The sequence below is a fragment of the Dipodomys spectabilis genome, unplaced genomic scaffold, assembly GCF_019054845.1.
Source record: "Dipodomys spectabilis isolate Male_0828 unplaced genomic scaffold, ASM1905484v1 ptg000173l, whole genome shotgun sequence".
NCBI classification, from domain to species: domain Eukaryota; kingdom Metazoa; phylum Chordata; class Mammalia; order Rodentia; family Heteromyidae; genus Dipodomys; species Dipodomys spectabilis.
Window position 1 is genome coordinate 11,964,688 of NW_024870850.1, and position 26,348 is coordinate 11,991,035.

At 62.5% G+C, this 26,348-nt stretch overlaps 1 protein-coding gene across 1 annotated transcript; it reads left to right on the plus strand.

Moving 5' to 3' along the window:
• The first annotated feature begins 2,212 nt into the window (after window positions 1–2,212).
• On the plus strand, window positions 2,213–26,261 carry Rfx1 (regulatory factor X1). The gene is made up of 21 exons (XM_042693881.1): window positions 2,213–2,292; window positions 6,927–7,260; window positions 11,972–12,081; window positions 12,220–12,291; window positions 12,959–13,066; window positions 14,122–14,238; window positions 15,306–15,401; window positions 16,525–16,619; window positions 18,985–19,384; window positions 19,583–19,764; window positions 20,634–20,753; window positions 20,917–21,032; window positions 22,263–22,381; window positions 22,454–22,563; window positions 22,789–22,940; window positions 23,018–23,115; window positions 24,108–24,257; window positions 24,421–24,629; window positions 24,752–24,905; window positions 25,018–25,063; window positions 25,164–26,261. Exons 2-21 carry the CDS (start codon window positions 6,981–6,983, stop codon window positions 25,331–25,333), a joined length of 2,904 nt encoding a protein of 967 aa, XP_042549815.1. The 5' UTR covers window positions 2,213–2,292; window positions 6,927–6,980; the 3' UTR covers window positions 25,334–26,261.
• Window positions 26,262–26,348: the final 87 nt, after the last annotated feature.

The following is a 26,348-nucleotide window of genomic DNA, read 5'->3' on the forward strand; positions in this document are numbered from 1 at the left end:
CTCCTCTTCTATGTGGGGTGCTGTTCTACTTGATCCTTTGGGAGGATTTCTGTAGAATTATCTGGTCACTGTTACCTGTCTAGCTCATCTTTGGATGCTAAAATGCACCTTTCCTTTCTCCTTCACCTCTTATTTTTACCCAGATAGCCTAGTTAGCCCCCCCCCCCTTCTTTCTGCTGGAGTTTGAACTCAGAACCTCTAGCTCTCGCTTCACTTGCTTGGCTGATGCTCTACCACTTAAGCCATATCTTCATCCTGGCTTTTTCCTAGCTATTTTTGGAGATAAATGTCTCACAGATTTTTCTGCCCAGGCTGGTTTTGAACCTTGAGCGTCTGGATCTCAGCTTCCTAGTTTTCTAGGATTATAGGTGTTAGCCTATATAAACTATAACCTATAACCCAGGCTAGCTTCGAACTCCTGGGTTCAATGGTCACCCTATCTCAGCCTCCAGAGCAACTGGGCCTCTGATGGGCATTGACAGAGCTTGTGAGGTTGAGGTAGACAGCATCATGTTCTGAAATACGTATACACTAGAGTAAAATGGTTACTATAGAGGAACAAGAATTAGCATATTCATCCCCTCACAGACTTAGTCATGTCCTCGGCCTGTGGGAAGAGCAGCTGTCAGCTCCACGCGTCCTCACAACGTCAGAATCCAAAGGGACAAGCACCACCACCACAACCCAATCGCAAAGCTCCCACTGGAGCTGGAGGACTCAGGCCTCCCGCCGCCAGGCGCTGGCGCCCGGCCCGGTGCATACTTGGATACTTAGTTCCTCACGTGTGTGTGTGTCTGTCTGTCTGTCTGTCTTTCCCCGTTACCTTTTTCCCCCTGCTATTTAAAGGGCCTGGCGGCCGGGCCGGTGGCTCCCGCCTGTCATCCCAGCTACTCAGGAGGCTGAGATCTGAGGATCGCGGTGCAAAGCCAGCCCGGGCAGCAAAGTCCGTGAGACTCTCATCTCCAATGAACCGCCAGAAAACCGGAAGTGGCGCAAGGGGTAGGCGCTCAGCTTGAGCACAGGAGCAGGTCAGGGACAGAGCCAGGCCCCGAGTTCAAGCCCCAGCAGGAACGACTAAGAAGCTCGCATTCCACTATCCTGTATCTAGATGGTTCGGTGCGCGCGCCGCGGGGCCGTGCGCACGTCCCCGAGGAACAGGTGTCCGACAGAAGGGGGGGCCGAGCCCCGGAGCGCAGCCGCGCGCCCGGCCACGCGGGCCGCTGACCTTTGCTTATCGCCCGCGCGGCCCGAGCTGATGAAGCCGCCGCCTCGGGGAGACCTTTCCCGGCGGCCGCGCGGCGGGGCCGCCGCACACCGCGGGGGCCGCACACCGCGGGGCCGCCGGCCTGACCTTTCCGGGCCGCTGGGCGCGGAGCGGGGGGGGGGGGGGGGGGTGACGCGGGTCCCGCCCCGCCGCGGCACCTCAGGCCCAAACTCCACCCGGGGCGGCGGCGGGGCGGGGGAGGAGAGGGAGGGGTGCTCGTGACGTCACCGCGCTCCGGCCCGACCGCTGACGTCACAGAGGGGGCAGTGCTGGCGTCGCCGCGTTCCCCCCGTGACGTCAGCGCGAGAGGGCAGAAACCGGCCCACGCCGGGGGAGGGACAAGTTTAAAGGAAGCGATCTTTCGTCCGGTAAGTTATTTTAAGTACGTAGGACCGGACTACAACCTCTTAGGCGGGCTGGCGCGCGACGCATGCGCACTATCACCCCCGCCACCCCCGCCGGAGAGCGCGGCAAACCTCTGGGCGGATTGACACCCGGGTAATCGAACCAGAAGGCAGATTTGACAGCCTCACTCCAATCGCGGGCTCACAGGTCCCGCCCCCGTCGTCGTAGCCCGCTGCTTCCTGAGGGGAGTGACGGGCTGCGCAGCCTTTGAGGGTTCAGTTTCCTTTGATGGACATTCGTCCCGAGGAATCCAAGTGCCAGGAAGTCCAGCGGGCGCTGAAGGGCGTGGCACGCAGCCAATCGACGCCGAGCCAGGCCCAGCGCCGTCCAATCACGTCTCTAGGCACCGCCAATCAGCCAGGGCCCCGCCCCGGGCGCGTGACGTAGGTAGGGTGGGTAGCAACAGTTGCCCCGGTGAGGGAAACGGAGGCGCCATAGCCACGGTAGTCGTGGCGACCAAGCAACCCGGCAACGCGAGTCAACAACAACAACCGCCCGGCCGACCCCCACCCCCACCCCCCCCGGCCCGGCCTGGGGACCCTGGCACGGCCCGTCCCCTTCCTAACATCGCCTCGGAGACCTTGGAAAAGCCCTTCCGCCGACACGAGTGGGGAGAAGCCGAGGTAACCGGGACGGCCCCAGGGCGGTAGGCCGGGCCGGGGCAGGCGGCCGGGCCCGGGCGGCGGGTGTCGCTGTGATCACAGCCCAGGGGGAAGGGGCGGGCGATCAAAATGGCGGCGGCGACAGTCGGGACCGGGGGGGAGGGGGCCGAGGCCCAGCTGGGGCGACACCACCCGCCCCCCGGTCCCGCGGCCCGTCCCCCGCGAGGGGCGGGCGCTCGCAGGCCGCCGGCGAGTGGAGGTCGGCCGGCCGGGGCGGGGGGCTTTTATATGTCGGGAGGTGCGAAGGGGCGGGTCCGGGAAGGCTGGGCCAATGGGAGCGAGAGGAGGGCGGGGCGGGGCCAAGGTAGGTGGGCGGGGCCGAACCCCTCCCGCCCGGGGACTCGGGTGGAGCCGCGGCCACCACCCCGGGCCGCCCGGATCCCCGAGGCCGCCCGGATCCCCGGGGCCGCCCGGATCCCCGGGGCCGCCCGGATCCCCGGGGCCGCCCGGATCCCCGGGGCGGGGTGAGGCGGCCGCGCCTGCGGGGTTCCCCCTCGGAGCCCCCATAGTCGTCCCCGGGATTTAGAGCCGGAACAGATGCCGGCTGTTCTTTGAGGCCTCAGTGTTCCATCCTTTCAAGTGGGGAGAAGGGTCTGCTCGCCGGCCTTGTTTGGTGGTGGTGGTTTTCCTGCTGTCTCCCCAGGTCGCTCCCGGGAGTTCCTGGGGGCCGATCCCCGAGGTCTGAGTGTCCAGTGGCGAGCTAGCCGGCATGTCAACACTGCCCCTCAGACCGGACGGCCCAGGATCCTGGGGTGCCGGGGCCAGGGGAACTGAAACCGGCTGGCGAGCCCGGCTGCGCGCTTAGTCCCGTGGCCCTGCGCCGGGGACTTTTCTTCTTCTAATTCTTCTCCTTCCTAGCTGCTCTACTCATGAAGGCCTGGCTTTCTCAGCAGCCAGTGGCGCCCCAGGAAGTTTCTGGCTGCTTTTTGGCAGGAGTAGGATTTGATTTGAACTCTGAACTTGCTAGGCAAGTGCTTTACCACTGGAGCCATAGCTGATTATCTGGTCTCCCAGCCCAGCCTCATCTTCCTCCTACCCAGGTCCATTTGCTTGGAAAGGGAACACTGGCTGCGTTGTCTTGCCCTTGTCTAATACTTTCTGGCTGTGTGCTCTTGGGTGAGTAGCTTGACTTCTCTGGGCCTCGATGACGCTTATCAAAGCTAGGACACTATTCATGTTAATCTCCTCCCTCAGCTGAGCATTCTGGATCTTGCAAGATCACAGGGATCTTGAGTATTGACTGCATAGTAATTGTCCAGGCCCTGGCTTCGGCTGCCACCATCATCATGCTGATGCACACTTCCTGTCTGGCCCTGGTGGGTGAATGAACCTCCACATTTATTTATTTTATTTATTTATTTATTTTTTGGGTCCGGTCTTGGGGCCTGAACTCTAAGCCTGGGCGCTGTCCCTCAGCTCTTCAGCTCAAGGCTAGCGCTCTACCACTTGAGCCACAGCACCACTTCCTGCTTTTTTCTTTTTGCTTATGTGGTGCTGAGGAATCGAACCCAGGGCCTCGAACATGCAAGGCAAGTGCTCACCACTGAGCCACCTTCCCAGCCCCCACATTTATTTTTGTCCCTTTGGATTTGAAGGCGGGCAGGGTGTGGCTAGGCCTGTGCTCCCAAGGCCAAAGTGCTCCTAGCTTCTTTTTTTTTTTTCTTCTTGTCAGTCATGGGGCTTGAACTCTGGGCCTGGGCGCTGTCCCTCAGCTCTTCAGCTCAAGGCGAGCGCTCTACCACTTGAGCCACAGCACCACTTCCGGCTTTTTCTGCGTATGGGGTGTTGATGAATCGAACCCAGGGCCTCATGCATGGGAGGCAAGCGCTCTACCGCTGAGCCACCTTCCCAGCCCCTGGTCCTAGCTTCTTGACACACCATCCTCCTGGGTTAGGGAGGAGTGTCCCCACACTGCCCTGGCCCACTGGCATCGGAGGTAGCGGAGCTGCAGGAGCAGAGCTCCTCGTTGGCCAAAGGCAGTAACTTGCTCCTCAGGTCTTCCTCAGACCAGCCAGTACCATAGTTCACTAGAGAAGACTAGGAAGTGGGGCAGAGGGCATGGCTCCGGGGTGGAGTGCTTGTCTAGCACGTGCAAAGGCCCTGGGTTCCAGCCCCAGCACTGCAAGAAAAATAGTAAAGAAGAAAATAAAAGAGTTGGGCTGGGAAGGTGGCTCAGTGGTAGAGCGCCTGCCTTGCAAGCATGAGGCCCTGGGTTTGATTCCTTAACACCCCATAAGCAGAAAAAGCTGGAAGTGGCGCTGTGGCTCAAGTGGTAGAGCGCTCGCCTTGAGCTGAAGAGCTGAGGGACAGCGCCCAGGCCCAGAGTTCAGACCCCACGACCAGACCCCCCCCCACAAAAAAAAAAAAAGAAAAAAGAAAAGAGTTAAGCCCTGTGTGGCCCCGGTATTCTAGGAGTTTCAGTGGAGGATGGGTGAGGTAGTCCAGTCTGCAACTATTGACTTGCAGAAGGAAGAGAAGCTATGAGTAAGAAAGTCAATAAACAGAGAAGCTCTAGTGCTGGAAGAAAAATAACAGCACCAAGGGAAGCGACACACAGGCTGATAAGAAGGAGCCAGTGGTCAATGCGGGAGAAGGGCGGTGGGGGTGGTCAGGAGCAAATGCTCTGGAAGAGGAGAAGAGGTGTACAAAGGTCCTGAGGCCAGCAGGAGTGTGGGAACATTCTTTGCATGAGTCATAAAGCAGACGTTAGGACCGGGGGAGCGTGCCCCCGCATCATTACAACTAACTCTGAGAGTTCCCGACTGAGGCCTTGCGCAGCCAGGTGGGTGGCTGGGAGATCTGGGACCCACCCCACGTGCTGCCCGATTCTGTATGGCAGGTGATTTGAACTCAGGACCTGGGTTCTGTGCTTAGCTTTTCCCTCAAGGTTGATGCTCCTACTACTTGAGCCACAGCTCCATTTTGGCCTTTCTGCTCCTTAATTGGTGATAAAAGTCTCATGGACTTTCCTGCCTGAGTTGTCTTTGAACCTTGATCCTCAGATCTCAGCCTCCTGAGTAGCCAGGATGACGGGCGGCAGCCACTGTGCCCAGCTCTCAGTGAGTTTTCCTTTTTTTTTTTTTTTTTGTGGGTGGTACTAGACTCGGAGTCTTGAACACTCAAGCCAGGCGGTCTGTGAGTTGGCCCATTCACCCAGCTGATTTCTGGATTTTTAAATGACTAGGAAAAAAAAATAAAAAGACAAATACAATTGTACAAAATTCAAATCTCAGCAAATCAAAGGTTTTGTTGCCATCCAGCCTGTGTCTTTGTTTCCAAGTTGTCCATGGACACTCATCTGCGGTTTGGCAGTAGCTGCAGGTGCTATCTGCCCTTAAAACCAGCAATACGTACTTTCTGGCCGCTGATCCAAAGTAACTAGTTCACACATTCTCCTAGCTGTCCACTTTGAAGCTAGGTGCAGGCACTAATGCTTCCTTAGGCAAATTCATTGCCAAAGAATAGGTTTGATAGTCAGGGAGCAGCAGTGTCTCACACCTGTCATCCTAGCTACCTCGAAGGCTGAGTTCTGAGAACCCAGGTTCAAAGCCAGCCTGGGCAGGAAAGTCCATAAAACTCCTATCCCCAACAAACCACCCAAAAGCTGGCAGTGGAGGTGTGGCTCAAGTGGTGGAGCACCAGCCTTGAGTGAAAGCTGAGGGACAGCGCCTGGGCCCTGAGTTCCAGCCCTAGGACCAGCAGAGAAACAAAAGCCCTTTTTGTCTTGTTTCTCTTGCCGTAAAGGGATCTTAAGCTACAATATGGGGAAGTATGGTGCCCTAGGTGATGAGCCGGTGGGTTTGCACCCCTCACCCTCACCTCCCCGCGCCCCCGGCGGCCGGAGCAGAGGCGTGAGACAAGGCTTGTGTCTTGGAGGACTCGACGCAGTCAGTGTGGAGCTTTGAAAGCCCCCACCTTGAACTCGGGGCCCTGGCGCTGTCCCTGAAGCTCAGCCTCTCTGTGCTCAAGGCTAGCGCTCTCCCACGGGAGCCACGCGCCATTTGCGGCTTTCTCTGAGTAGATTGGAGATGAGTTTCACAGGCTTTGCACCGCGATCCTCCGATCTCAGCCTCCTGAGTGGCTGGGATGACAGGCGTGAGCCATGGCGCCCGGCTGCCTCGTGTGTGTGTGTGTGCGCGTGTGCGTGCGTGCATATGCGCTGCGTGTGCGTGTGTGTGCGCGTGTGCGTGCATGTCCGTGTGCGCGCACTCGCGTCGTGCCCACCAGGCCTGGTCTGGGGCCCCGGGCCGGGCCTGCCCCTGGGCTGCGCCCTCGCGGCGGGCGCTCTCCCACCTGAGCCAGGGCTGGGCGCGGCGGGTGGCGGCTTGCTGGAGGGCGTCCATCCCTCCATCCCTGCGCTGCGCAAGACGCGGGGGACGCCGCCGCTGACGGCGAGGCGGGACTCTGCCTGTGTCCCCCCCACCGCCCGGGAAATGTGGGGGACCCTGTGGACCCACAGATGCCAGCCTGGGCTGCGAGGGCGCGCGCAGGGTGGGCGCAGGCCGCCGGCCCCGCCGCCTGCCGCGCACTCCCGCTCACTCTCGCTTCCTGTCTTCTGTGTTGTTGTTGTTCCCCCCCCCCACTTTCTTCCCAAGGAAGAGAAGCAGCAGCGACCGCGCCGTATTTATTCTCATTTCCCTCCGGTTGGCATGGCGACGCAAGCGTACGTCACCGAGCTGCAAGCAGCCCCGCAGCCGCCCCAGGCCCCGCCCCCGCCGCCGCCCCCCGCCGCCACCCCGCAGCCCCCCGCGGCCGCCGGCCCCCAGGCCCCCTATGTCACCGAGCTGCACAGCCCCCAGCCCCCCGCGCCGCCCCCCGGGGGCCAGAAGCAGTATGTGACGGAGCTGCCCGCCACCCCCGCCGCGCAGCCGGCCGGCGCCCCCGCCCCGTCCCCTGTCCCCCAACAGTACATCGTGGTCACCGTCTCTGGTAAGTGTGCGCGGAGCCTCGGGGCGGGGACGGGGGCGGGCGGCTCAGAGCAGCTCTGGGAGTTTTCTAGAAGCCCAGAATCCTGGGGGTGGGGGAGAGGGGGACGACCAAATCCCCAGGGGAAAGATAGCCAGGCCCCTGGAGGCCCCTGTGCGCCCCCAAACTCTTGTCTCACTAGGGGGTGGGTGGGTGCTCTTCGATTCGCCGTCGTGTCTGTTGTCGAGGAAGAATTCAGTTTCTACACACCCCAATCTCTCAGCCTCAGTTTCCCCATCTGTAAAGGGACATGTCCGTGTCTCCCTCTTGGGAACATGGGCTGCGAGGCCTGGACAGTGGCCTCCCCTCCTTCTGGTCCTCCCTGCAGATCTAGGGGTGCAGCAGGCCCGCGGGGGGGGGGGGGGGGGGGGGGGGGGGAGGCCTAGCGGCGGCTCCTTCCTGTGCCTGCGCATTGGAGAGATGACCAGGACCCGTGGGCTCGGGTGGGGAAGGCCGGGGTCCTCCGAGGGTGCGGCTCCAGACCTGGCCCTGGCGCCTGAGGGCACCCGGCTGGTTTGTCTCTTGGCGCTGGCTTGCCCGCTTTCCTCCTGCAGCGTTGGACTTCGCCTCAGAGTTGGTCATTCAGATCAGCCTGTGGCTGACAGTCTACACATGGCGGCCTCTTGGAACCTAGCCGTTTCCCGGCTTGTTTGCGTGGGCTGTCTGTGGGAATTGGTGTCTGTGGCGCGCTTTTGGGGGCCCCCGCGGGAACATGGCACAGCCACGGGAAACTCAAGAGCACAGAAGCACCTGGCACTCAGGGCATCCTCGCCGGCTGGATTAGGTTGAGATTGGGCTGGACAGGTACGGTGGCTCCTCCCTGTAATCTCAGCTCGTCTGGAGGCAGAAAATGGGAGGGTTGCAGCTGGAGGCCAGTCTGAGGCCCAAAGTTAGCAAGACAATCCCCTTCCACCTCCAATCTCAACCAAGAAGCAGGGCGGGGTGGTGTGCTAGGAATTGGGGGCCAGGCCAGCTCCAGGGAGATGAGCACGGACCTTACCTGAAAAAGGGCTTGCTGGACGCCAGTGGCTCCCACCTGTCATCCTAGCTACTCAAGAGGCTGAGATCTGAGGATCGCAGTTCAAAGCCAGCCTGGGCAGGAAAGTCCGTGAGCCTCTGATCTCCAATGAGATCAGGAAACTGGGAGTGGCGCTGTGGCTCATGTGGTAGAGCGCTAGCCTGGAGCTGAAGAGCTGAGGGACAGCGCCCAGGCCCAGAGTTCAAGGCCCTGAGTTCAAGCTCCACAACCAACCAAACAAAAAAAAACGGGTGGGGCGGCAGCAGAGCTGGGAGCGCCGCTGCCCGGTTCCGTGGGGCTGGGAGGCCCGCGACAGGCCGTCCCCTGTCCCCCTGAGCCTGCCGCTGACCGGCAGCCACAGCCCTGCCCCTCCGCAGCCCTCGCCTCACCCCTGCCCTGTCCCCTACATCCTTCCTGTTCTGTTTTTCTTTTCTTCTTCTTTTTTCTTTGGGCTGAAGGCCTATTTGCTGTCCCAGAGTGTTTTTGGGTCAGTCGAGACCTTTGACAGGGCCTGGGCTCTTGTGCTCAAGGCTGGCACTCTCTCCCTTTGAACCACGAGACCACTTCTGGTGTTTGAATGGTTCATTGGAGATAAGAGTCTCACAGGGAACTTTCCGCCTCGGCTGGCTTCGAACAGCGATCATCAGTTCTTAGCCTTCTGAGTAGCTAGGGTGACGGGCCTGCTCCACCCCTGCTTCCTCCTCCTGCCCCACCTCCGCAGCAGGGGAGGGCTCGGGTCCCCACTCCAGCAATTCACCTGGTCTTAGCATGCCAGCTCTCAGTCCACCCTGATGTCTGCCCAGAGCCAGTACTGCGCGGGCCTTGAACTCACAGCCTGGGCGTTATACCTTCACTTTTTCATCCAGTGTAGACACCCTACCATTTGAACCACTGCTTTCCTTCTGGCTTTTTGCTGCTTCTAACAAGAATTTCATGGTTGGGCTGGGAAGGTGGCTCAGTGGTAGAGTGCTTGCCTTGCATGCCTGAGGCCCTGGGTTCAATTCCTCAGCACCACATAAGCAAAAAGAAAAAGCCGGAAGTGGTGCTGTGGCTCAAATGGTAGAGCTCTAGCCTTGAGTTGAAGAGCTGAGGGACAGCGCCCAGGTCCAGAGTTCAGGCCCCACGACTGGACCCTCCCTCCCCCCCCCCAAAAAAAAGAATCTCATGGCTTCCCTCAGTGGACTCCAAACCACCATCCTTAGATCTCAGCCTCCTGAGTTGCTGGGATTACATGCATGAGCCACATAGCTCCTGGCTATGTGGGTGTTTTATCATTCATTCTGGGGTCCCCAGAGGCCCAGTGCTCTAGGCCCCAAAAGACCCCAAGTTAACGCTCTACCTCTCCTCTCCAGCTCGGCAGCTGCGGGTGCAGGAAGGTGGGCTCTGCCCCTGCCGCTTCTCCAGCCTGCCAAGGAGAACTTGGCACCAGCAGGGGTGGGCTGGAGAGGCTGTCTGTCTGTCTGTTTGGGTGGGGGGCTTTGCCTTTCTCTGAGGCCCACACTGCCTGGATGTGTGAGGAAGAGGAGGGTGGCATGGAGCAAGCGCGGAAGCTGGGCGCAGTGCAGGATCTCCGGGTGTCCCCAGCAGGGGGCGCTGTGGACAGGGCCACGCGGGTCCAGCCTGAGCCTGGTGCTCTCGGCTTCAAGGCGCCCTGGGTGGTGGCCTGCGATAGAAGCTCGCCTTCCACTCCTGCCCCACACCTGAGGTAGAAGAAGGGGGCAGCTGCCCCTGGGGGGGTGGGGGGGTGAGCCCCGTGGACCCCCTGCTTGTGCTTCCTTTTTGGTTTTTTTTGTACTTCCTTTTCTATGTGTGTGCCAGTCCTGAGCTTGAACTCAGCTTCATTTTGCTCAAGGTGAGCGCTCTACCACTTGGGCCACAGCGCCACTTCCAGTTTTCTGGTGGTTCTTTGGAGATGAGTCTCACGGACTTTCCTGCCTGGGCTGGCTTTGAACCCTGATCCTCAGGTCTCAGCCTCCTGAGTAGCTGGGGTGACAGGTGGGAGCCCCCGTGCTCCGCTGCTTAGCATTTTCTCTCCAGGCTGGTACTCTGCCAGCCGAGCCACACCTCCGCTTCCAGCTTTTTGGTGACTAATTAGAGGTTAGAGTCTCACAGGCTTTCCTGCCTAGGAAACCGCGATCCTCACATCTCAGCCTCCTGAGTCTCTGGGATGACAGGCGTGAGCACTGGCGCCCTCCGCACCTGCTGGGGGCAGGGGTCCCGCGGACAGACCTCTCAGGGCAGGCGGGAGGTGTGGAGGAAGCGCCGCTCCCCGGCCCCGGCCCGGGCAGCGCCTCCCTGCCCGGCCGCCATCCCCGGCCCGGCCGCCACCCCCGGCCCGGCCGCCATCCCCGGCCCAGCCACCACCCCTGGCCCAGCCGCCATCCCCGGCCCGGGCAGCGCCTCCCTGCCCGGCCGCCACCCCCGGCCCGGCCGCCACCCCCGGCCCGGCCGCCACCCCCCGCCCGGCCGCCACCCCCGGCCCGGGCAGCGCTCCCTGCCCGGCCGCCATCCCCAGGCTCCGCCGCAGCCAGGTGTGCGGCGCCGGTCACGTGACTCGGGGCCAGCTCAGGTTTCCCCCGCAGGGGCCCAGGCGAGTGCGCGCCTCTGCCCTCCTCCCAGCCTGGGGAGATTCCAGCAACCCCTGGAATTGGCGACGCGGTCAGCTGGCGGAGCAGGCCTGGGGCGGCCGCACGCGGGGGCCTCGCATGCGGCCTCGGGGAGCCCCCCTTCTCCCATAGGCGGCACGTGGGCGGCTGAGGCTTGGCCTCCGGGCTCCTGCTGCCTGGCCAGGCCTGTCTCCTGTGCCCAGCACCCTCCTTTGGAGACTGAACCCCCACCCTGAGATCCTCTAGGACTGGAAGGGTCCCCAGCTTCCTGCCTCCGTGTACAAAGTGCTCACGGCAGCAGCAGAGGCTGGGGGCATGGGGGGCGGCGCGGTCAGGCCCAGAGCCGGTGCCGCTGCGCACCTGCTGCGCGCCCGCTGCGCGCCGCCTTGGGGCCTGCGGCCCGGGGGCTGGTGCCTCCTTCCCTTTGCCGTCAGTTCTGCTCACACAGGGACCCCTGGGAACCCACAGGCGAACCTCTCCCAAGGAGAGGTGGGGCCTTCCCACCAGCTAAGCGAAGCCGGGAGACCCCAGTGCTGGGGAGCCCCCGGGCCCGCGGGGATAGATGGGAGGCTGCGCGGAAGCTTGGCGGGGTCTCCCCGCCCCCCTCCCACGGCCGCAGACAGCACAGGACGGGCATGAAACCTGACCTGCCGGCGCCGGATAGCATCTGTGGGTGCCGCGGGGAGCCCCGTGTTTATGGAGGGGAGCACGTGGGCGCTCTGGCGTCCCCTCAGGTGGGATTAGCTGTGGGTATAAGTTGGCCGCCCGCGCCCCCTGCTCCTCCTGCAGAGGTGGGCGGCGGGCGGGCGGGCACCGCACCCATGCTCCACGACTGCTGCTTCCTGAGCGCCTGCCAGCGTGAGTGCCCCCCGCCCCCCGACAGGACAGGCGTCTGCAGGCTTTGGGGTCCATTCTCTGTCCCAGGGAAGGTGTCCAGTCCCTGCGTCCTGGCCAGGACGGTGGCAGAGGCTAGGCACGGGCCGGGAGGGCGGGGTTGCGTCTGGGGCAGAAGCCGAGGGCAGAGCTGGGACGCGGCCACCTGTCCCCACAGAAGGTGCCATGCGGGCCAGCGAGACCGTGTCGGAGGCCAGCCCGGGCTCCACGGCCAGCCAGACCGGCGTCCCCACCCAAGTGGTCCAGCAGGTACAGGGCACCCAGCAGGTACGATGTGGTCTTGGGGATGGGCACGAGGCGGGCAGTGCCAGCTGGGGCCGAGGGCACTCTTGCCCGTAGCTGCCCTCCAGAACCACCAGCTGTGCCCGGTGCCGGCTTCCGACCCCCCCCCACCTGTCCCCACAGCGGCTGCTGGTGCAGGCCAAGCCGGGACACGTGTCACCTCTGCAGCTCACCAACATCCAGGTGCCGCCGCAGGTGAGCCTTCCTGGCACAGCGTCCCGCGCACTGGGGCCCGTCTCTGCCAGGGCTGGGGGGTCACCAGCTCCGCCCAGTGCTCTGGACAGCGGCCTCCACGGGGCGGGGACACATCAGACCCGGGACGGGGCCTTCCAGGGAAAGCAGGGAGCCTGAGCCTCGGGAGCCTGCAGCCAGCGCAGACTCGGATCGGGTCACTAGTGGGGTGGGAGCCACGCAGGCCTGGACACGTGCTCTCCCCCCGAGCCGCCACCACATCAGATTTGGAGAACACCGCCCTGTGGCTTGTGGAGCCCCACAAACTCAGGCCCTGCTGCTTCCTGGCCCCAGGGCCTGGGACCAGCCCGTGACACGCACGCGGGCTGTGAGTGCGGGTATCCCGTGAGCCACAGGCGGGAGGCACTGCGGCCGAGCTGGGCCAAACCCGCAGTTAGGACGGGGGCGTGGCTCGGTGCTGGGGCGTGGACAGACCGGGGGCGGGGCTTGCCCTTGGGGCGTGGCCGGTGGTGGGCGGGGCTTGTTGGGGGCGTGGCCAGCAAGCGAGCCGGCATGCGTGTCGGCGTACTGCCTCAGGTTCCACCCCCAACACCACAACGAAAATGACTCGAACCCCCTGCTGTGTTTGGTGGTCTGGGTGATCGGCGCCCTTTTCCTTCCTGGGCTCCAGACTCTCCCCACACAGCGTCTGGTGGTGCAGAGCTCGGGGCCCGGCAGCAAGGGCGGCCAGGTCGCGCTGACCGTGCACAGTACCCAGCAGGTGCACTCGCCCCCCGAGGTAGGTGGTGGTCTCCTTGGATGCCCCTCCCCTCATCTCTCCCTGGGTCAGCCATACAACCCCTTAGCACCCTTGGGGCCCCTGCAGAGGCCTGCCCTCCTCCGTGGCACCATGTGACTCAGGCTCTTGCTGCTTGGAGCTGAGCCGGCCTGGCCAGCGGCTATCCGTGCTGCACAGTGGCCTCCTTGGCCAGTGCAGGCAAGCAGGTAGCAGTGGTCCGGAGCACAAGGATGGGCATCAGAAACCTGAGTCAGACCCCAGGCCCAGCCATCCACTCCTCTGCACAGACAGGCAAGACTTCAGGCTTTTAAGCCTGAAGTTTAATGAGGAAAAGAGGAAGTGGCGCTGTGGCTCAAGTGGTAGAGCGCTCTCCTTGTGCTGAAGAGCTCAGGGACAGCGCCCAGGCCCAGAGTTCAAGCTCCATGACTGACCAAAGGGGGAAAAAAAAAGAGCAAATGAGGCTGAGTTTGGTAGTATATGCCTGTAGTCCCAGCTATTCTGCAGGTTAAAATAGTAAGGTCCTCGTTTGAGGCCCTCTTGGGACAAACGCTCAGGATCCTTCCTGAAAAATAAGCAAAGCGAAAGGCTGGGGGTGAGGCTCAGGGGTAAGAGGGAGCAAGCACAGAGGCCTCCCCTTCAATCCTTAGGCCCACTACCCATCAGCCATCTGTCAGAATTTAGCCCCGGCTTCGTGGGCGGAGCCTACAACCAGTCGACCTGTGGGGCGCTGGGCAGGTCTCCTGCTTCCACCACCCCATGGGGTTCCACGGTGCCATGCTGCTCGATGTCACTGCTGTTCTGGACAGGACCTTTGAGATGTGGCCACCCAGGTGTCCCCAGCCTGCCCTTGGTCATCTCAGTGTCTGGGCGGATGAGCACCTCTGGACCCCACCCGCGCCTGGGCCCACCAGGCTGAGTGGAGGATGCAGACATTGGGCCTAGGTGGTGGCTGGGACCCGCCCCCTCCAACTGCTGCCTTCTCCACATCAGCATCCAATCGCCCCCCCCCAGCACCCCCAAACAACCTCACATGGCTCCGTCTCCTTCCTTTGCAGAGGTCACCGGTGCAGGCCACCAGCTCCACCAGCAAGACAGCTGGGGCCCCTGCAGGCACCGTGCCCCCACAGCTGCAGGTCCACGGCGTCCAGCAGAGCGTCCCCCTCACCCAAGAGGTGATTGGCCAAGATGGGGAGGGGGGAGGGGTCCTGGCCTGGCGGCCTTCATGGCCCTGCTCGAGTTCAGCTACCATGTCATGTCTCGTGTTCTGGTGCCCTGGGATGGAGGCCGCGCTAAGGGGGTGAGAATGCCCTGTGTGAGGTGCCCTGCCGACCCAGGAAGAGCAGGCCCTAGGATCAGCTTCCAGAAGCCACCATGGCTTCTTAGGCCCATTGCCTGGGGGGAAATCCTGCCGCCAAGTCCCTGCTCATCTCTTGAGTGTCTGAGAGGCTTTAGCTTTCAGAACCACCCCTAGCCGGCTGGAGAGCTGAGCTCCCAGCTGCCAGACACACTGCCAGAGGCCACACTCTTCTGCCACCTGCTTGTCATTGCTCAAGTTGTGGGGTACCAGGCCACATGAAGCCAAGCGTGGTGGCACATGCCTGTAGTCCCAGCTACTGAGGAGGCTGAGGAAGGAAGATCACTTGAAGCTCAGGAATTCAAGACCAGCCTGGGCAAGACTCCACCTCAAATTAAAACAAACAGCGAAAGCTCTGAGGAAAGCAAAAGCTGATCCCACAGGATTCTTAGGGCCACAGCCCCCTGTGAACCTTGACACAGGGTTCAAGCCCCGCCCTCTCCTCCAGCTCCTGGGCCCTGAGGATGCCAGCATCCCCACCAAAGGGTCACCCGGAGGACCGCCTCGCTGGAGGGGGCGGGGACAGCCCATGGCACCGCCCACTGGCTCTACCCTTCCGGGAACCTGGGAGGGGCGGGGCCGGGGAGTGGGCGGGCCCGGGCGGGGTTCTTAAGTGAAGTAGCTGAGTGTGGGGCGAAGCCGCCAGTGGAGGCCAGTCCCAGAGGCCCTGTGCCCATCGCTCCCCGTCCGGGCAGCCTCCCCTCCCCGGGCCTGCCTCTGGGCCTCCAGCAGGGCGTCTGGACCCACGGCACAGAGCTGCCGCCTCTGGCTAGGGATCATGGAGGCTGTTTTCCTCGGGAGGGCGGCTCTGAGGTTCCCGCGTGTGCGGGGCTGGGCGCCGCGGTTGCCATGGTTACCGCAGGCCGGCTGTCTCTCCTTCCCCAGAGGTCCGTGGTGCAGGCCACCCCGCAGGCGCCCAAAGCCGGCCCCGTGCAGCAGCTGACGGTGCAGAGCCTCCAGCCCGTGCATGTGGCTCAAGAGGTGGGTTCCGCCCCGCACCCCGGGCGCCCCGCTGGCCCGGGCGGACGCGGGCGCCCCCCAGCGGCCAGGCCCGTGGGTGGTGGTTCTGACCTCCGGACTCTGGCGCGGGCTTTCAGACCCCGTGGGTCCTTCCTGCCCTCCGTCCCCGAGACCCCGGGGCGGGGGTCTCCGTCCGGGCTGCCCGCGGGCCCCGGCTGACCCCCGAGTGTCTCTGTTTGTCCTCCAGAGCTCAGACAGTCAGTTTCCCGCTAGGAAGGCAGAGCAGCGCGAGCCGCGGGCCCCGCCGCCGCCTCCGGAGCCGCCGCCCTCCCCGGGGCCCGGCGCGCGGCACCCCCGGGACCCCCGGGACCCCGAGGCCTCGCAGCCGGGCAGCCCCGGGCCGCCGGGCGCCGAGCAGTGGGTGGAGCTGGTGGGCGTGCTGCCCCCGCACCTGCTCCTGCCGCCGCCGCCGCCGCCGAAGGTGGTGCTCGAGCCCCTGCCCGGGCTGGCGGCCCGCGCCAGCCCCGACCCGAGGGTCAGGATCCAGAGAGTTCCCCAGGTGCTGGTGTTCGGCGCGGCCGCCACCGCCCTCAAAGTAGGTGGCGGGGCGGAAGGGGCGGAAGGGGCGGGGAGCCCGCAGTCCCCTGGCCCCGCCCCTGCAGACCTCTGCCCCGCCCAGGCAGGGCTCGGCCCCGCCCCTCAGACCCCGCCTCCGGCCCCGCCCTGCAGGCAAGGGTGGGTGGGGTACTGAGCCCCAGCCCCCAGGCGCTGTCAGTCTGGGTTTTTTACCCTATCATGCAGGCCTGCAGGTCCAGGCCCCGCCCCTGAGGCTCCATCTGTGGTGCCAGGCTCTGGCGCTAATGACACCTTGTCCCTGTGCTTGGCCCAGGCCCACTGCAGGCCGTGTTCGGGGTCCCCTCTTCAGGCCCCCCTCGTGCTGCTCCCCAGCTGAAGCAGAATCAGTTCTTCCTGAGTCCCAGCCCCCTGAGGACCCTTGGCCCAGACCAGGGTGTGCTGTTCCCAGAATTCAGAAGTGCCTGCCCAGCCAGGGTCCTGGGCGGCAGGGATTGCTGGGGCGGCCACTAGCCCTATAATACGAAAGCAAGCTGCAGGCCAACCCTGATCTCCCTTCCTTTGGCCCTAGGTCCAGCAGCTCCAGCAGGTGCCTGTCTCCCACGTCTACTCCAGCCAGGTGCAGTACGTGGAGGGTGGCGACGCCAGCTACACAGCCAGTGCCATGTAAGTGGGCCGAGCTAGGGGCAGGGTGGGGCCGTACCAGAGCCCAGACCACAATTCTCACCCCTAGTGGCCGGGTTGTCAAGGCTCAGGTGACAAGTGGGTGGGAAAGGCATGCCAGCATATAGTTTGGGGCTTTGGAGTTAGATGGGCCTAGTTTGAGAGGTGACAAAAAAATTATAAGAAAAAACTTACTTTGCTTGAACTGAGGGTCTCACATTTGCTATGGATTCGTTCCACTGCTGGAGCTACGCCCACTCCCCAACCTTTGTTGCGTTAGATCTTTTTCAGATAGGATTTTAAATTTTTACCTGGTAAACCTCCATCATGATCCTCCTAGCTAGAAGTAGAAGCATGTTCTACCATTTTTTTTTTTTGGTCGTGGGGCTTGAACTCTGGGTCTGGGTGCTGTCCCTTAGCTCTTCAGCTCAAGGCGAGCGCTCTACCACTTGAGCCACAGCACCACTTCCAGTTTTCTGGTAGTTTATTGGAGATGAGTCTCATGGCTTTTTCCTGGCTTTGAACTTCAATCCTCAAATCTCAGCCTCCTGAGTATCCAGGATTATAGGCATGAGCCACTGGCACCCGGCTTCCATCTGTCATTTTGTGTGTGCATCTGTGTGCTGGTCCTGGGGCTTGAACTCAGCACCTGAGCGCTGTACCTGAGCTGCTTTTTCTCAAGGCTAGTGCTTACCACGTGAGCCACAACTACTTCCGGCTTTTTTGGTAGGTTGGTAGATGAAACTCACAGACTTTCTTGCTCAGGCTGGCTTAGAACTGATTCTCAGATCTCAACCGCCTGAGAAGCCAGGATGACAGGAGTGAGCCTCTGGAGTCCAGCTCACATCTCACTTGTGGTTGTGGTTGAGATAGAGTCTTGATAGTTTTTTGCTCTGTCTGACCTCAACTTCTCCATCCTCTTGCCCCCACCTCTGGAGAGCCTGGGATTGCACATCTGGCTTACACAGTAAGAAATGCTCACCAGTGAAATGCTGTTATCTCACTTCTGAACCTGCCCCTTTGTGAGCTGCTTGTGTCTTCCCAGAGGTACTCTACTCTGAAAAAAGAACTATTTCCTATGTCTTTATTCAGAAATGGCAGCTCACACCTGTAATCCTAGATGCTGGAAGAAAGCTCCCAGCCAATAAGAGGGACCAAGCTCTGTGGGCGGGCAATCATCTCCAATGAGAACCTGCCCTTTTCCCAGCCCGCCCCCTTCCACCACCTTCCCTGAGCCTGCTCTGTCTTCTTTTGACCTTTGGTTTTTCCTGGGGTTCCTGCTGTAGGAGGGCAAGGAGGCTTCTGCTCCCTGATGCTGTCTGCAGTGCTGGAAAAGTGTCCTTTGGGGATGGGACCCACCTTCTACCCCAAGCCATGCCCACATGCCTAGTTGTTTGTTAAACTTTTTCTTTTTAGCTTATTCTTCCCCCTCTCCTGTACTTAGTGATTAAACTTCGGGCCAGAGCCTGCTATAAGCTGGTGCTCTACTGCCAAGCCATGTCTTCAGCCCCATTTTGCACTGGTTAGTTTCGAGACAGGGTCTCCCCAAGCTGAGATCCACCTATTTTATGCTGCTGTCACTTGGGATGACAGGCCCATGCCACCAAGTCCAGCTTCTTCTGTTCAGATGGAGTCTTTTTTAAAATAATAATAATAATTATTATTATTATTGCCAGTCCTGGGCACTGTCCCTGAGCTGCTTTTGCTCAAGGCTACTGCTCTGCCACTTGAGCCACAATGCCACTTCTGGCTTTTTCTGTGTATATGGTGCTGAGGAATCGAACTCAGGGCTTCATGCATGCTAGGCAAGCACTCTACCACTGAGCCACCTTCCCAGCCACTCAGATGGAGTCTTACTGACTTTTCTACCTGGTGCTGGCCTGGAGCCTTGATCCTCTGGATCTCAGGCCCTTAAGTCTCTAGGATGACAGTAAGCTACTACCACCTAGCATACTATTTTTCTTTTGTCCAAAAGTTAGTTTTGAGCGGTATTCAGGTTTGAACACATGGTCTTGAGGTTGCTAGGCAAGGCTTCTCCCATTTCCCTATGCACGCTGGCCGTGTGCTCCTGCACAGCTGGCATTACAGGTGTGAGTTGCTTTTGGTTTGTAGACGTGGTGCTGGGTGCACCGCAGGACCTCGCGTGTGGGTCACCTGCGGGTCACGTGCTGCGCTACTTGAGCCCCACTCCCAGCTATCCAGGTTTCTGTTTTTTAGATTGAGGTCAGGATGTGACTGAGGCGAGGTGCTTAGCCCTTCTGCCTCAGTTTCCCCCTGGGGTGAAGAACGTGGCTCCCTTGGCTCCCGGGTCTCCTTGGCCGCACCCTCGGTCCCCTCGCCCCTCACCCGCCCTCTGCTTCTCCCGCAGCCGCTCCAGCACCTACCCCTACCCCGAGACGCCCCTGTACACGCAGACGGCGGGCACCGGCTACTATGAGGCCGCGGGCTCCGCGGCCCAGGTCAGCACGCCCGCCACCTCGCAGGCGGTGGCCAGCAGCGGCTCGGTGCCCATGTACGTGCCCGGCAGCCCGGTGGTCGCCAGCTCCACCAGCAGCGGGGCCGGGGCCAGCAGCAACGGCGGCGGCGGCGGCGGCGGCGGCGGCGGCGGGGGCGGGGCCGGCGGCGGCGGGGGCGGCGCGGGCGGCGCGGGCGGCGCGGGCAGCGGCGGCGGCGGCGGGGGCGCCGGCACCTACGTGATCCAGGGCGGCTTCATGCTGGGCAGTGCCAGCCAGTCCTACTCCCACACCACCCGTGCCTCGCCAGCCACGGTAAGCCCCGGGCGCAGCGCCCCTCGCAGGCGCCCCTCTACCCCAATTGGCGTGTACCGAGCTGTACCCGGGTAGTGGCAGTTGGCTTGGCCAGGGTTGCTCTTCTAGAAAGTTCTGGGGAAGAGGTGTGGTTTGCGTGTGGGGTCCTCCCGGCCGCGCCCCCAGGGCTTGGGGGCGCTCATCCTCCCTCTGCCCCAGGTGCAGTGGCTGCTGGACAACTACGAGACGGCCGAGGGCGTGAGCCTGCCGCGGAGCACCCTCTACTGCCATTACCTGCTGCACTGCCAGGAGCAGAAGCTGGAGCCCGTCAACGCCGCCTCCTTCGGCAAGCTCATCCGCTCCGTCTTCATGGGTCTGCGCACGCGCCGCCTGGGCACCAGGTGGGTCCATGCGCACACCAGGCCCCGCCCATTCCCAGGCCCCGCCCATTCCCAGGCCCGCCCACGCACCAAGGCCCCGCCCATTCAAGTCTGCCCAAACATAAATGGCCACACCCACACAGCGAGGCCTCACGTGGGAAGACTGCACCCTGCACAGGAGGCCACGCCCACGGAGGCCCCACCCACCTGCGGGAGGCTCCGCTGGGTCACAGGCCACGCCCCCACGCCAGAAGCCCCGCCCCAGCCCAGACGCTGTGAGCGCCTTCTCAGCCTGTGTGGGGGTCTGCACATTGCTGGGGTAGCCATCCGTGAGACCGTCCCCCTTCTTTGTGACCCCATGCCTCCCCCCGCTCAGCCCAGCTTACCCCAGTTCTGTTCCCAGCCTAAATGTCCATCCATTCGCGCACGCACCCACGCGTTCCTTCACGTACTGGCCCGTCACCCATCCATTCGGCTATTCACACATGCGTGCGTTCCTCCAGCACCCATTCATCCATCATCCATCCACCCACTCATCCACCCATCCCACTTCTGGCCATGTATTTGTGCATTCCTTCACTCATAGCTCCGTTCCGCATTCTGGATCGTTCTGGCCTGGTTGTTCGTCCATCCCTCCAGGCTGGGAGACTCCCATGCGGGGCTGGCTCTGGGAAGGCGGGCTGGCGGGCTGATGGGGCCCGATGCCTGGCCCAGCTCCGAACGGAGGCTGTGCAGTGGAACCAGACCCCACAGAGGCTTTGACCACACAGGGCTTGCTCAGCGGGTGGCGTCTTCTCCTGGCAGTCCTGAAGAAGGGGTTCAGGGAGGGGTGAGGTGGGGTGAGACTCCAAGGGGCCCCGCCCACTTCTCACCCTCCACCCTCCTCCCAGGGGAAACTCCAAGTACCACTACTACGGGCTGCGCATCAAGGCCAGCTCGCCGCTCCTGCGGCTGATGGAAGACCAGCAGCACATGGCCATGCGCGGCCAGCCCTTCTCCCAGAAGCAGAGGTAAGGGCGGGGCCCGCCTCAGCCACGCCCCACGCCACGCCCCCAGCAGCCACAGGTTCCCCACTGGGTTCCTCACTCATAGGCCTGGTCCCCACCCACCCTGCCCAGCCAGCCGACCCCCGCCTCCCCCCCCCAAACGCGCGCCCTCCCGCCCGCCCTGCAGGCTGAAGCCCGTGCAGAAGATGGAGGGCATGACCAATGGCGTGGCGGTGGGGCCGCAGCAGAGCACCGGGCTGTCGGATATCAGCGCCCAGGTGCAGCAGTACCAGCAATTCCTGGGTGAGACCTTGGCTCGCGGGGTCGGGTGGGGGGGGCTGTCGGGGGACCGAGGGGGCAGCGTGCGGCAGGGAGAGCTCAGGGAGATGTAGCTCGAGTGTGGCCGCCATCATGGTTATCAAGGACCCACCCATCCTCTCTGCCTTCCCCAAGGCTCCCCCCCTCCACTCAGGGAGACCCACCAGAGGGGGGGATGGTTCTATTTGTGAGGCCCCCCTCCACCCCATCTGGTGCTACTGGGGATCCCAGAGCTCATGAGGCTTGACTGACTTTATGGGCGTCGATGATGTCTGTGTGCTCCGGGACTCTAGGGGGAAAAAAATGTCAGACAAAAAATGAAACAGAGACCATACCAGGCACTGGTGGCTCATGCTTGTCATCCTGAGACCTGAGGGTCAGCATCCTCCTTAGCTACTCCCGAGGCTGAGATCTGAGGATCCCGGTTCAAAGCCAGCCTGCCAGAAAAGCCCCCTGACACTTCTTTTTTTGTCGGTCATGGGTCTTGAACTGTGGGCCTGGGTGCTTTCCCTCAGCTCTTCAGCTCAAGGTGAGCGCCGTACCGCTTGAGCCGCGGGGCCACTTCCGGTTTTTTGGTGGTTCATTGGAGATCAGAGTCTCATAGACTTTTTTGCCTGGGCTGGCTTTGAACTGCGATCCTCAGATCTCAGCCTCCTGAGTAGCTAGGATGACAGGCGTGAGCCACCAGTACCCAGTTCCCCTAAGACTCTTTATCTCCAAGGAACCATTCAAAAACCAGAAGTGGCGCTGCGGCTCAAAGTAGTAGAGCGCTATCTAGCCTTGAGTTTGAAAGTGCTCAGGGATGGCACCCAGGCCCTGAGTTCAAGTCCCATTATCAACAACAACAAAAAAGAGACCAGGACACCCACACACCTGCTGCTGGGTCCTGCAGGTGTCTGTGGAGCTGGGGAAGGGGCTGGGAAGTGACGGAGCATGGCAGGTGGCTTCCTGCAGAGATGATACCCTCTCGGCCATGGCCCTGTGGTCCTGACCTTCAGTGCCTAGACCCAAGGCCCCTGTCCTGAGGGCCAGGCCACGCCAGGGCCACTGCCGGCAAGCAAGCAAACCAGAGGGCTGGATACCCTCTCCCTCCCTGAGTCATGTAACCCCCCCAATACATGGGGGCCCCTAGGTGCTTGAAAGATGGTGGCAGCTGGATGAGCTATGTCCTGGGGAGTGTGGGGGGGTGCTTACAGAGCCCTCTGTCCTCCCCAGATGCCTCCCGGAGTCTCCCAGACTTCATCGAGCTGGACCTTCAGGGCAAAGTGCTGCCCGAGGGCGTGACGCCCGGCGACATCAAAGCCTTCCAGATCCTGTACCGGGAGCACTGTGAGGTACGGTGGCAGCGAGGCGGGGGCGGGGGGCTCAGTCCCCACCCCTCCCCCTCAGCGTCCCGCCTCCCACAGGCCATCGTGGACGTCATGGTGAACCTGCAGTTCACGTTGGTGGAGACGCTGTGGAAGACCTTTTGGAGGTACAACCTGAGCCAGTCCAGCGAGGCCCCATCGCTGGCCGTGTGAGTTCCCGGGGGTGGGGGAAGTGACCCCTACAGTTTGTGGGGTGCGCATGCCCTTGCCCCCCTCCATGACAATGTGTTGGGGTTTGAACAGGGCACAGTTGTATCTGGAGGGAACCCCAGCACGCAGAGTGCATGGGGGGAGCTACGGGATGGGGGAGCAGTGTGTTCCAGTGCATGGAAACGGCCTGGGGGTAACCTTGGCCATGGGGCGGGTGTCCCCAGGCAGGACGAGGCTGAGAAGCGGCTGCCCAAGGCCAGCCTGGTGCTCCTGTCCAAGTTCGAGCCTGTGCTCCACTGGACCAAGCACTGTGACCACCTGCTGTACCAGGGCCTGGTGGACGTCCTCATCCCCGACGTGCTGCGCCCCATCCCCAGTGAGTGCCCTCCGCCCCCTCCCCCTGCACCCCCGCTCCAGCCCCTCCTGTCCTCCTGACCAGCCTACCTCCGCTAGGTGCCTTGACCCAAGCCATCCGCAACTTTGCCAAGAGCCTGGAGAGCTGGCTCACCCACGCCATGGTGAACATCCCCGAGGAGATGCTGCGGGTGAAGGTGGGACGGGACACTCGGGCCCAGGGCTCCGGCGGGTCGGGGTGGTGTGCGCACAGCTACGGCCAGCACTCGGAGATGAGGGGCTTTTGCGCTCCTGCACAGCCCTTCCTTGTGCAGCCACTTTGTGTCGTTGCAGGACCCTAGACAGCATCTTTTTTTTTTTTGGGGGGGGGGGGGGTCCGGTCGTGGAGCTTGAATTCTAGGCCTGGGCGCTGTCCCTCAGCACTTCAGCTCAAGGCTAGTGCTCTACCACTTGAGCCACAGTGCCACTTCCAGATTTTTTCTTTTTGCTTATGTGGTGCTGAGTAATCGAACCCAGGGCCTCAGGCATGCAAGGCAAGCGCTCTACCACTGAGCCACCTTCCCAGCCCTAGACAGCATCTTAACAAATAAAAACCTAGGAGCTGGGAGGATGGCTCAGTGGTAGAGTGCTTGCCTTAGCATGCATGAAGCCCTGGGTTCCATTCCTCAGTACCACAGACACAGAAAAAGCGGGAGGTGGTACCACGCTGTGGCTTGGGGGTAGAGTGCTAGCAAAAGAAGTTCAGAAAGTGTCCAGGCCGTGAGTTCAAGCCCCAGAACTAGAAAAAAAACCCAAACAAATTCTCGTGCACAATTGGAGATTTGTCCACATCTAGTTAGTGTTCAGAAATAGAAAAAAAGTTTATTTTGTCAATCATGGGGCTTGAATTCAGGGCCTGGGCGTTGTCCGAGCTCTTTTGCTCAAGGCTGGCGCTCTACCATTTGAGCCACAGCTCCACTTCCGGTATTTTGGTGGTTCGGTGAAGATCAGAGTCACCACTTTCCTGCTTGGCTTGGCTTTGAACCGTGATCGCCAGATTTTAGCCTCCTGAGTAGCTAGGATTCCAGTCATAAGCCCGGCTTCATTTCCATTTTAAAGAAAGGGAATCGGGCTGGAGAGAGGGCTGGGAGGGGTGGGAGCAGTGGGGTCCGCGGGCACCCCAATCGCCCGCACTCCACCCCGCACGCAGGTGGCGGCGGCCGGTGCCTTCGCGCAGACACTGCGGCGCTACACGTCGCTCAACCACTTGGCGCAGGCGGCGCGCGCCGTGCTGCAGAACACAGCGCAGATCAACCAGATGCTGAGCGACCTCAACCGCGTGGACTTCGCCAACGTGCAGGTGGGCGGGGCTACTGTGGGGGCGTGGCCCGGGATAGCTGGGCGGGCAGAGCACTACCGGGGACGTGGCCTGGGACACTGGGCACTCTGGGGGCGTGGCCTGGTGGGCGGGCCCCGGCCAAGCCCCTCCCCCGTGCCGCCAGCCCACTCGCGCCGCCCCACAGGAGCAGGCCTCGTGGGTGTGCCGCTGCGAGGACCGCGTGGTGCAGCGCCTGGAGCAGGACTTCAAGGTGACTCTGCAGCAGCAGAACTCTCTGGAGCAGTGGGCGGCTTGGCTGGACAGCGTGGTGAGCCAGGTGCTCAAGCCCTACCAGGGCAGCACCGGCTTCCCGAAGGCCGCCAAGCTCTTCCTCCTCAAGTGGTCCTTCTACAGGTGCGCGGGGGTGGGCTGTCGCGGGGCCCTTCATTCGGCGATGGACTGCGTGGTGGGCGCGGCCTGGTTGGGAAGTGGGGCTCGAGGCGGGGCGGGGCTGATCCCACCCCCTGGGTTCGCAGCTCCATGGTGATCCGGGACCTGACCCTGCGCAGCGCCGCCAGCTTCGGCTCGTTCCACCTCATCCGGCTGCTGTACGACGAGTACATGTACTACCTGATCGAGCACCGCGTGGCGCAGGCCAAGGGCGAGACGCCGATCGCCGTCATGGGCGAGGTGCGCGCGGGCGCAGGGCGCGAGCCCGGGGCGGGCGGGGCCGGCGCGGGGTGCCCGGCCGGGCCTCGAGGCGGGCGGGCCCTGACCCTCGCCGCTTCTCCCCTCCCTGCAGTTCGCCAACCTGGCCACTTCGCTGAACCCCCTGGACCCGGATAAAGGTAGGCAAGGCGTCGCCATGCCGGGGGCCCGGGTGGGGACGCGGCCGCCGGCACACAGGGAGGCCGGGGTGCTGACCGGGGCCTGGTCCCTGTACCCCAGACGACGAGGAGGAGGAGGAGGAGGAGAGCGAGGACGAGCTGCCCCAGGACATCGCGCTGGCGGCGGGCGGCGAGTCACCGGCGCTGGGCCCCGAGGCCCTGGAGCCCCCGGCCAAGCTGGCGCGCACCGACGCGCGCGGCCTCTTCGTGGAGGCACTGCCGTCCAGCTGAGGCCGCGGCCCCGCCTCTCCGCCCGCCCCCCGTGCCCCCCACGCCCCGGCCCCTCACAGCTTCCGCCGCAGCGCTGTCACCCCTCCTGCCCCGGCCGGGGCGCGGAGCCGGGGCGACAGCGAAGGCATGGCCCCCCCACGCGGGGTGTGCACAATCACTGGCCGCAGAACCCCAACACAAAAAGATGTGCCTTAAGGCCCCCCGCAGCCCCGCCCCTCCCCCGCCCCCGGGGCAGCAGGCGCGCCCCCGTGGAACTCGGTCCCCCGTGGAACTAATAACTTATTCCGCTCGCTGGCTTTGCACAGCCTGCCCTGGCCCGCCATGCCCAGGGCAGGCGCAGGTGGGCGGGGGAGGGGCCGCGACCCCGGATCCCCCCAGTCAGCAGCAGCCCCCCCCCCATGCTTCCCCCTTCCCGGTCTAAGTGCAATTAAAGCTGAGGGTGTGGCATCTTGGCTGTGGCTGGCCCCGCCGGGCACCGGAGGGGCAGGGCCTCCAGCTTCCAAAGAAAGCAGCAGCCGGGCTGGGGGTGCAGCCGGCGCCCGCCCCTCCGTGCCATGCCGTGAACCCCTGATTTTTTTGTTTTTTAGTGGACTCGTGCCCGCGTGTGAGCGGAGTCGGTAACTTGGTTTCCCTCCCCCCTACCATCATGGCCTTATCTGTTCCGGTTTTCTCAGTGTTTCAACCTGTGAGATAGATAAATGTTTATGGCAAAAGGAAAAAAGAAAAAAAACGAACAGAAAAAAAAAATCACAAAAAGGAAAAAAAAAGACTATTGTATAAAATCACTATTTTGTGTGCTGGCGTGCTGCAGCTTCGGGGCGGCCCGCGCCGTGTCGCGTGTGCTAGTCTAGTGTGCAGGGCGGTTTTCTACCTTTTGTAGTCTTTCTTAAACAATAAACTGCGCTGTCTACGTGGTGTGCGCTGTCTACGCGGCGTGCACTGTCTCTGAGGTGTACGCTGTCTGCGCGGCGTGCGCCCGCTACGTGTCTGTACGTGGCGTGCGCTGTCTCTGGGG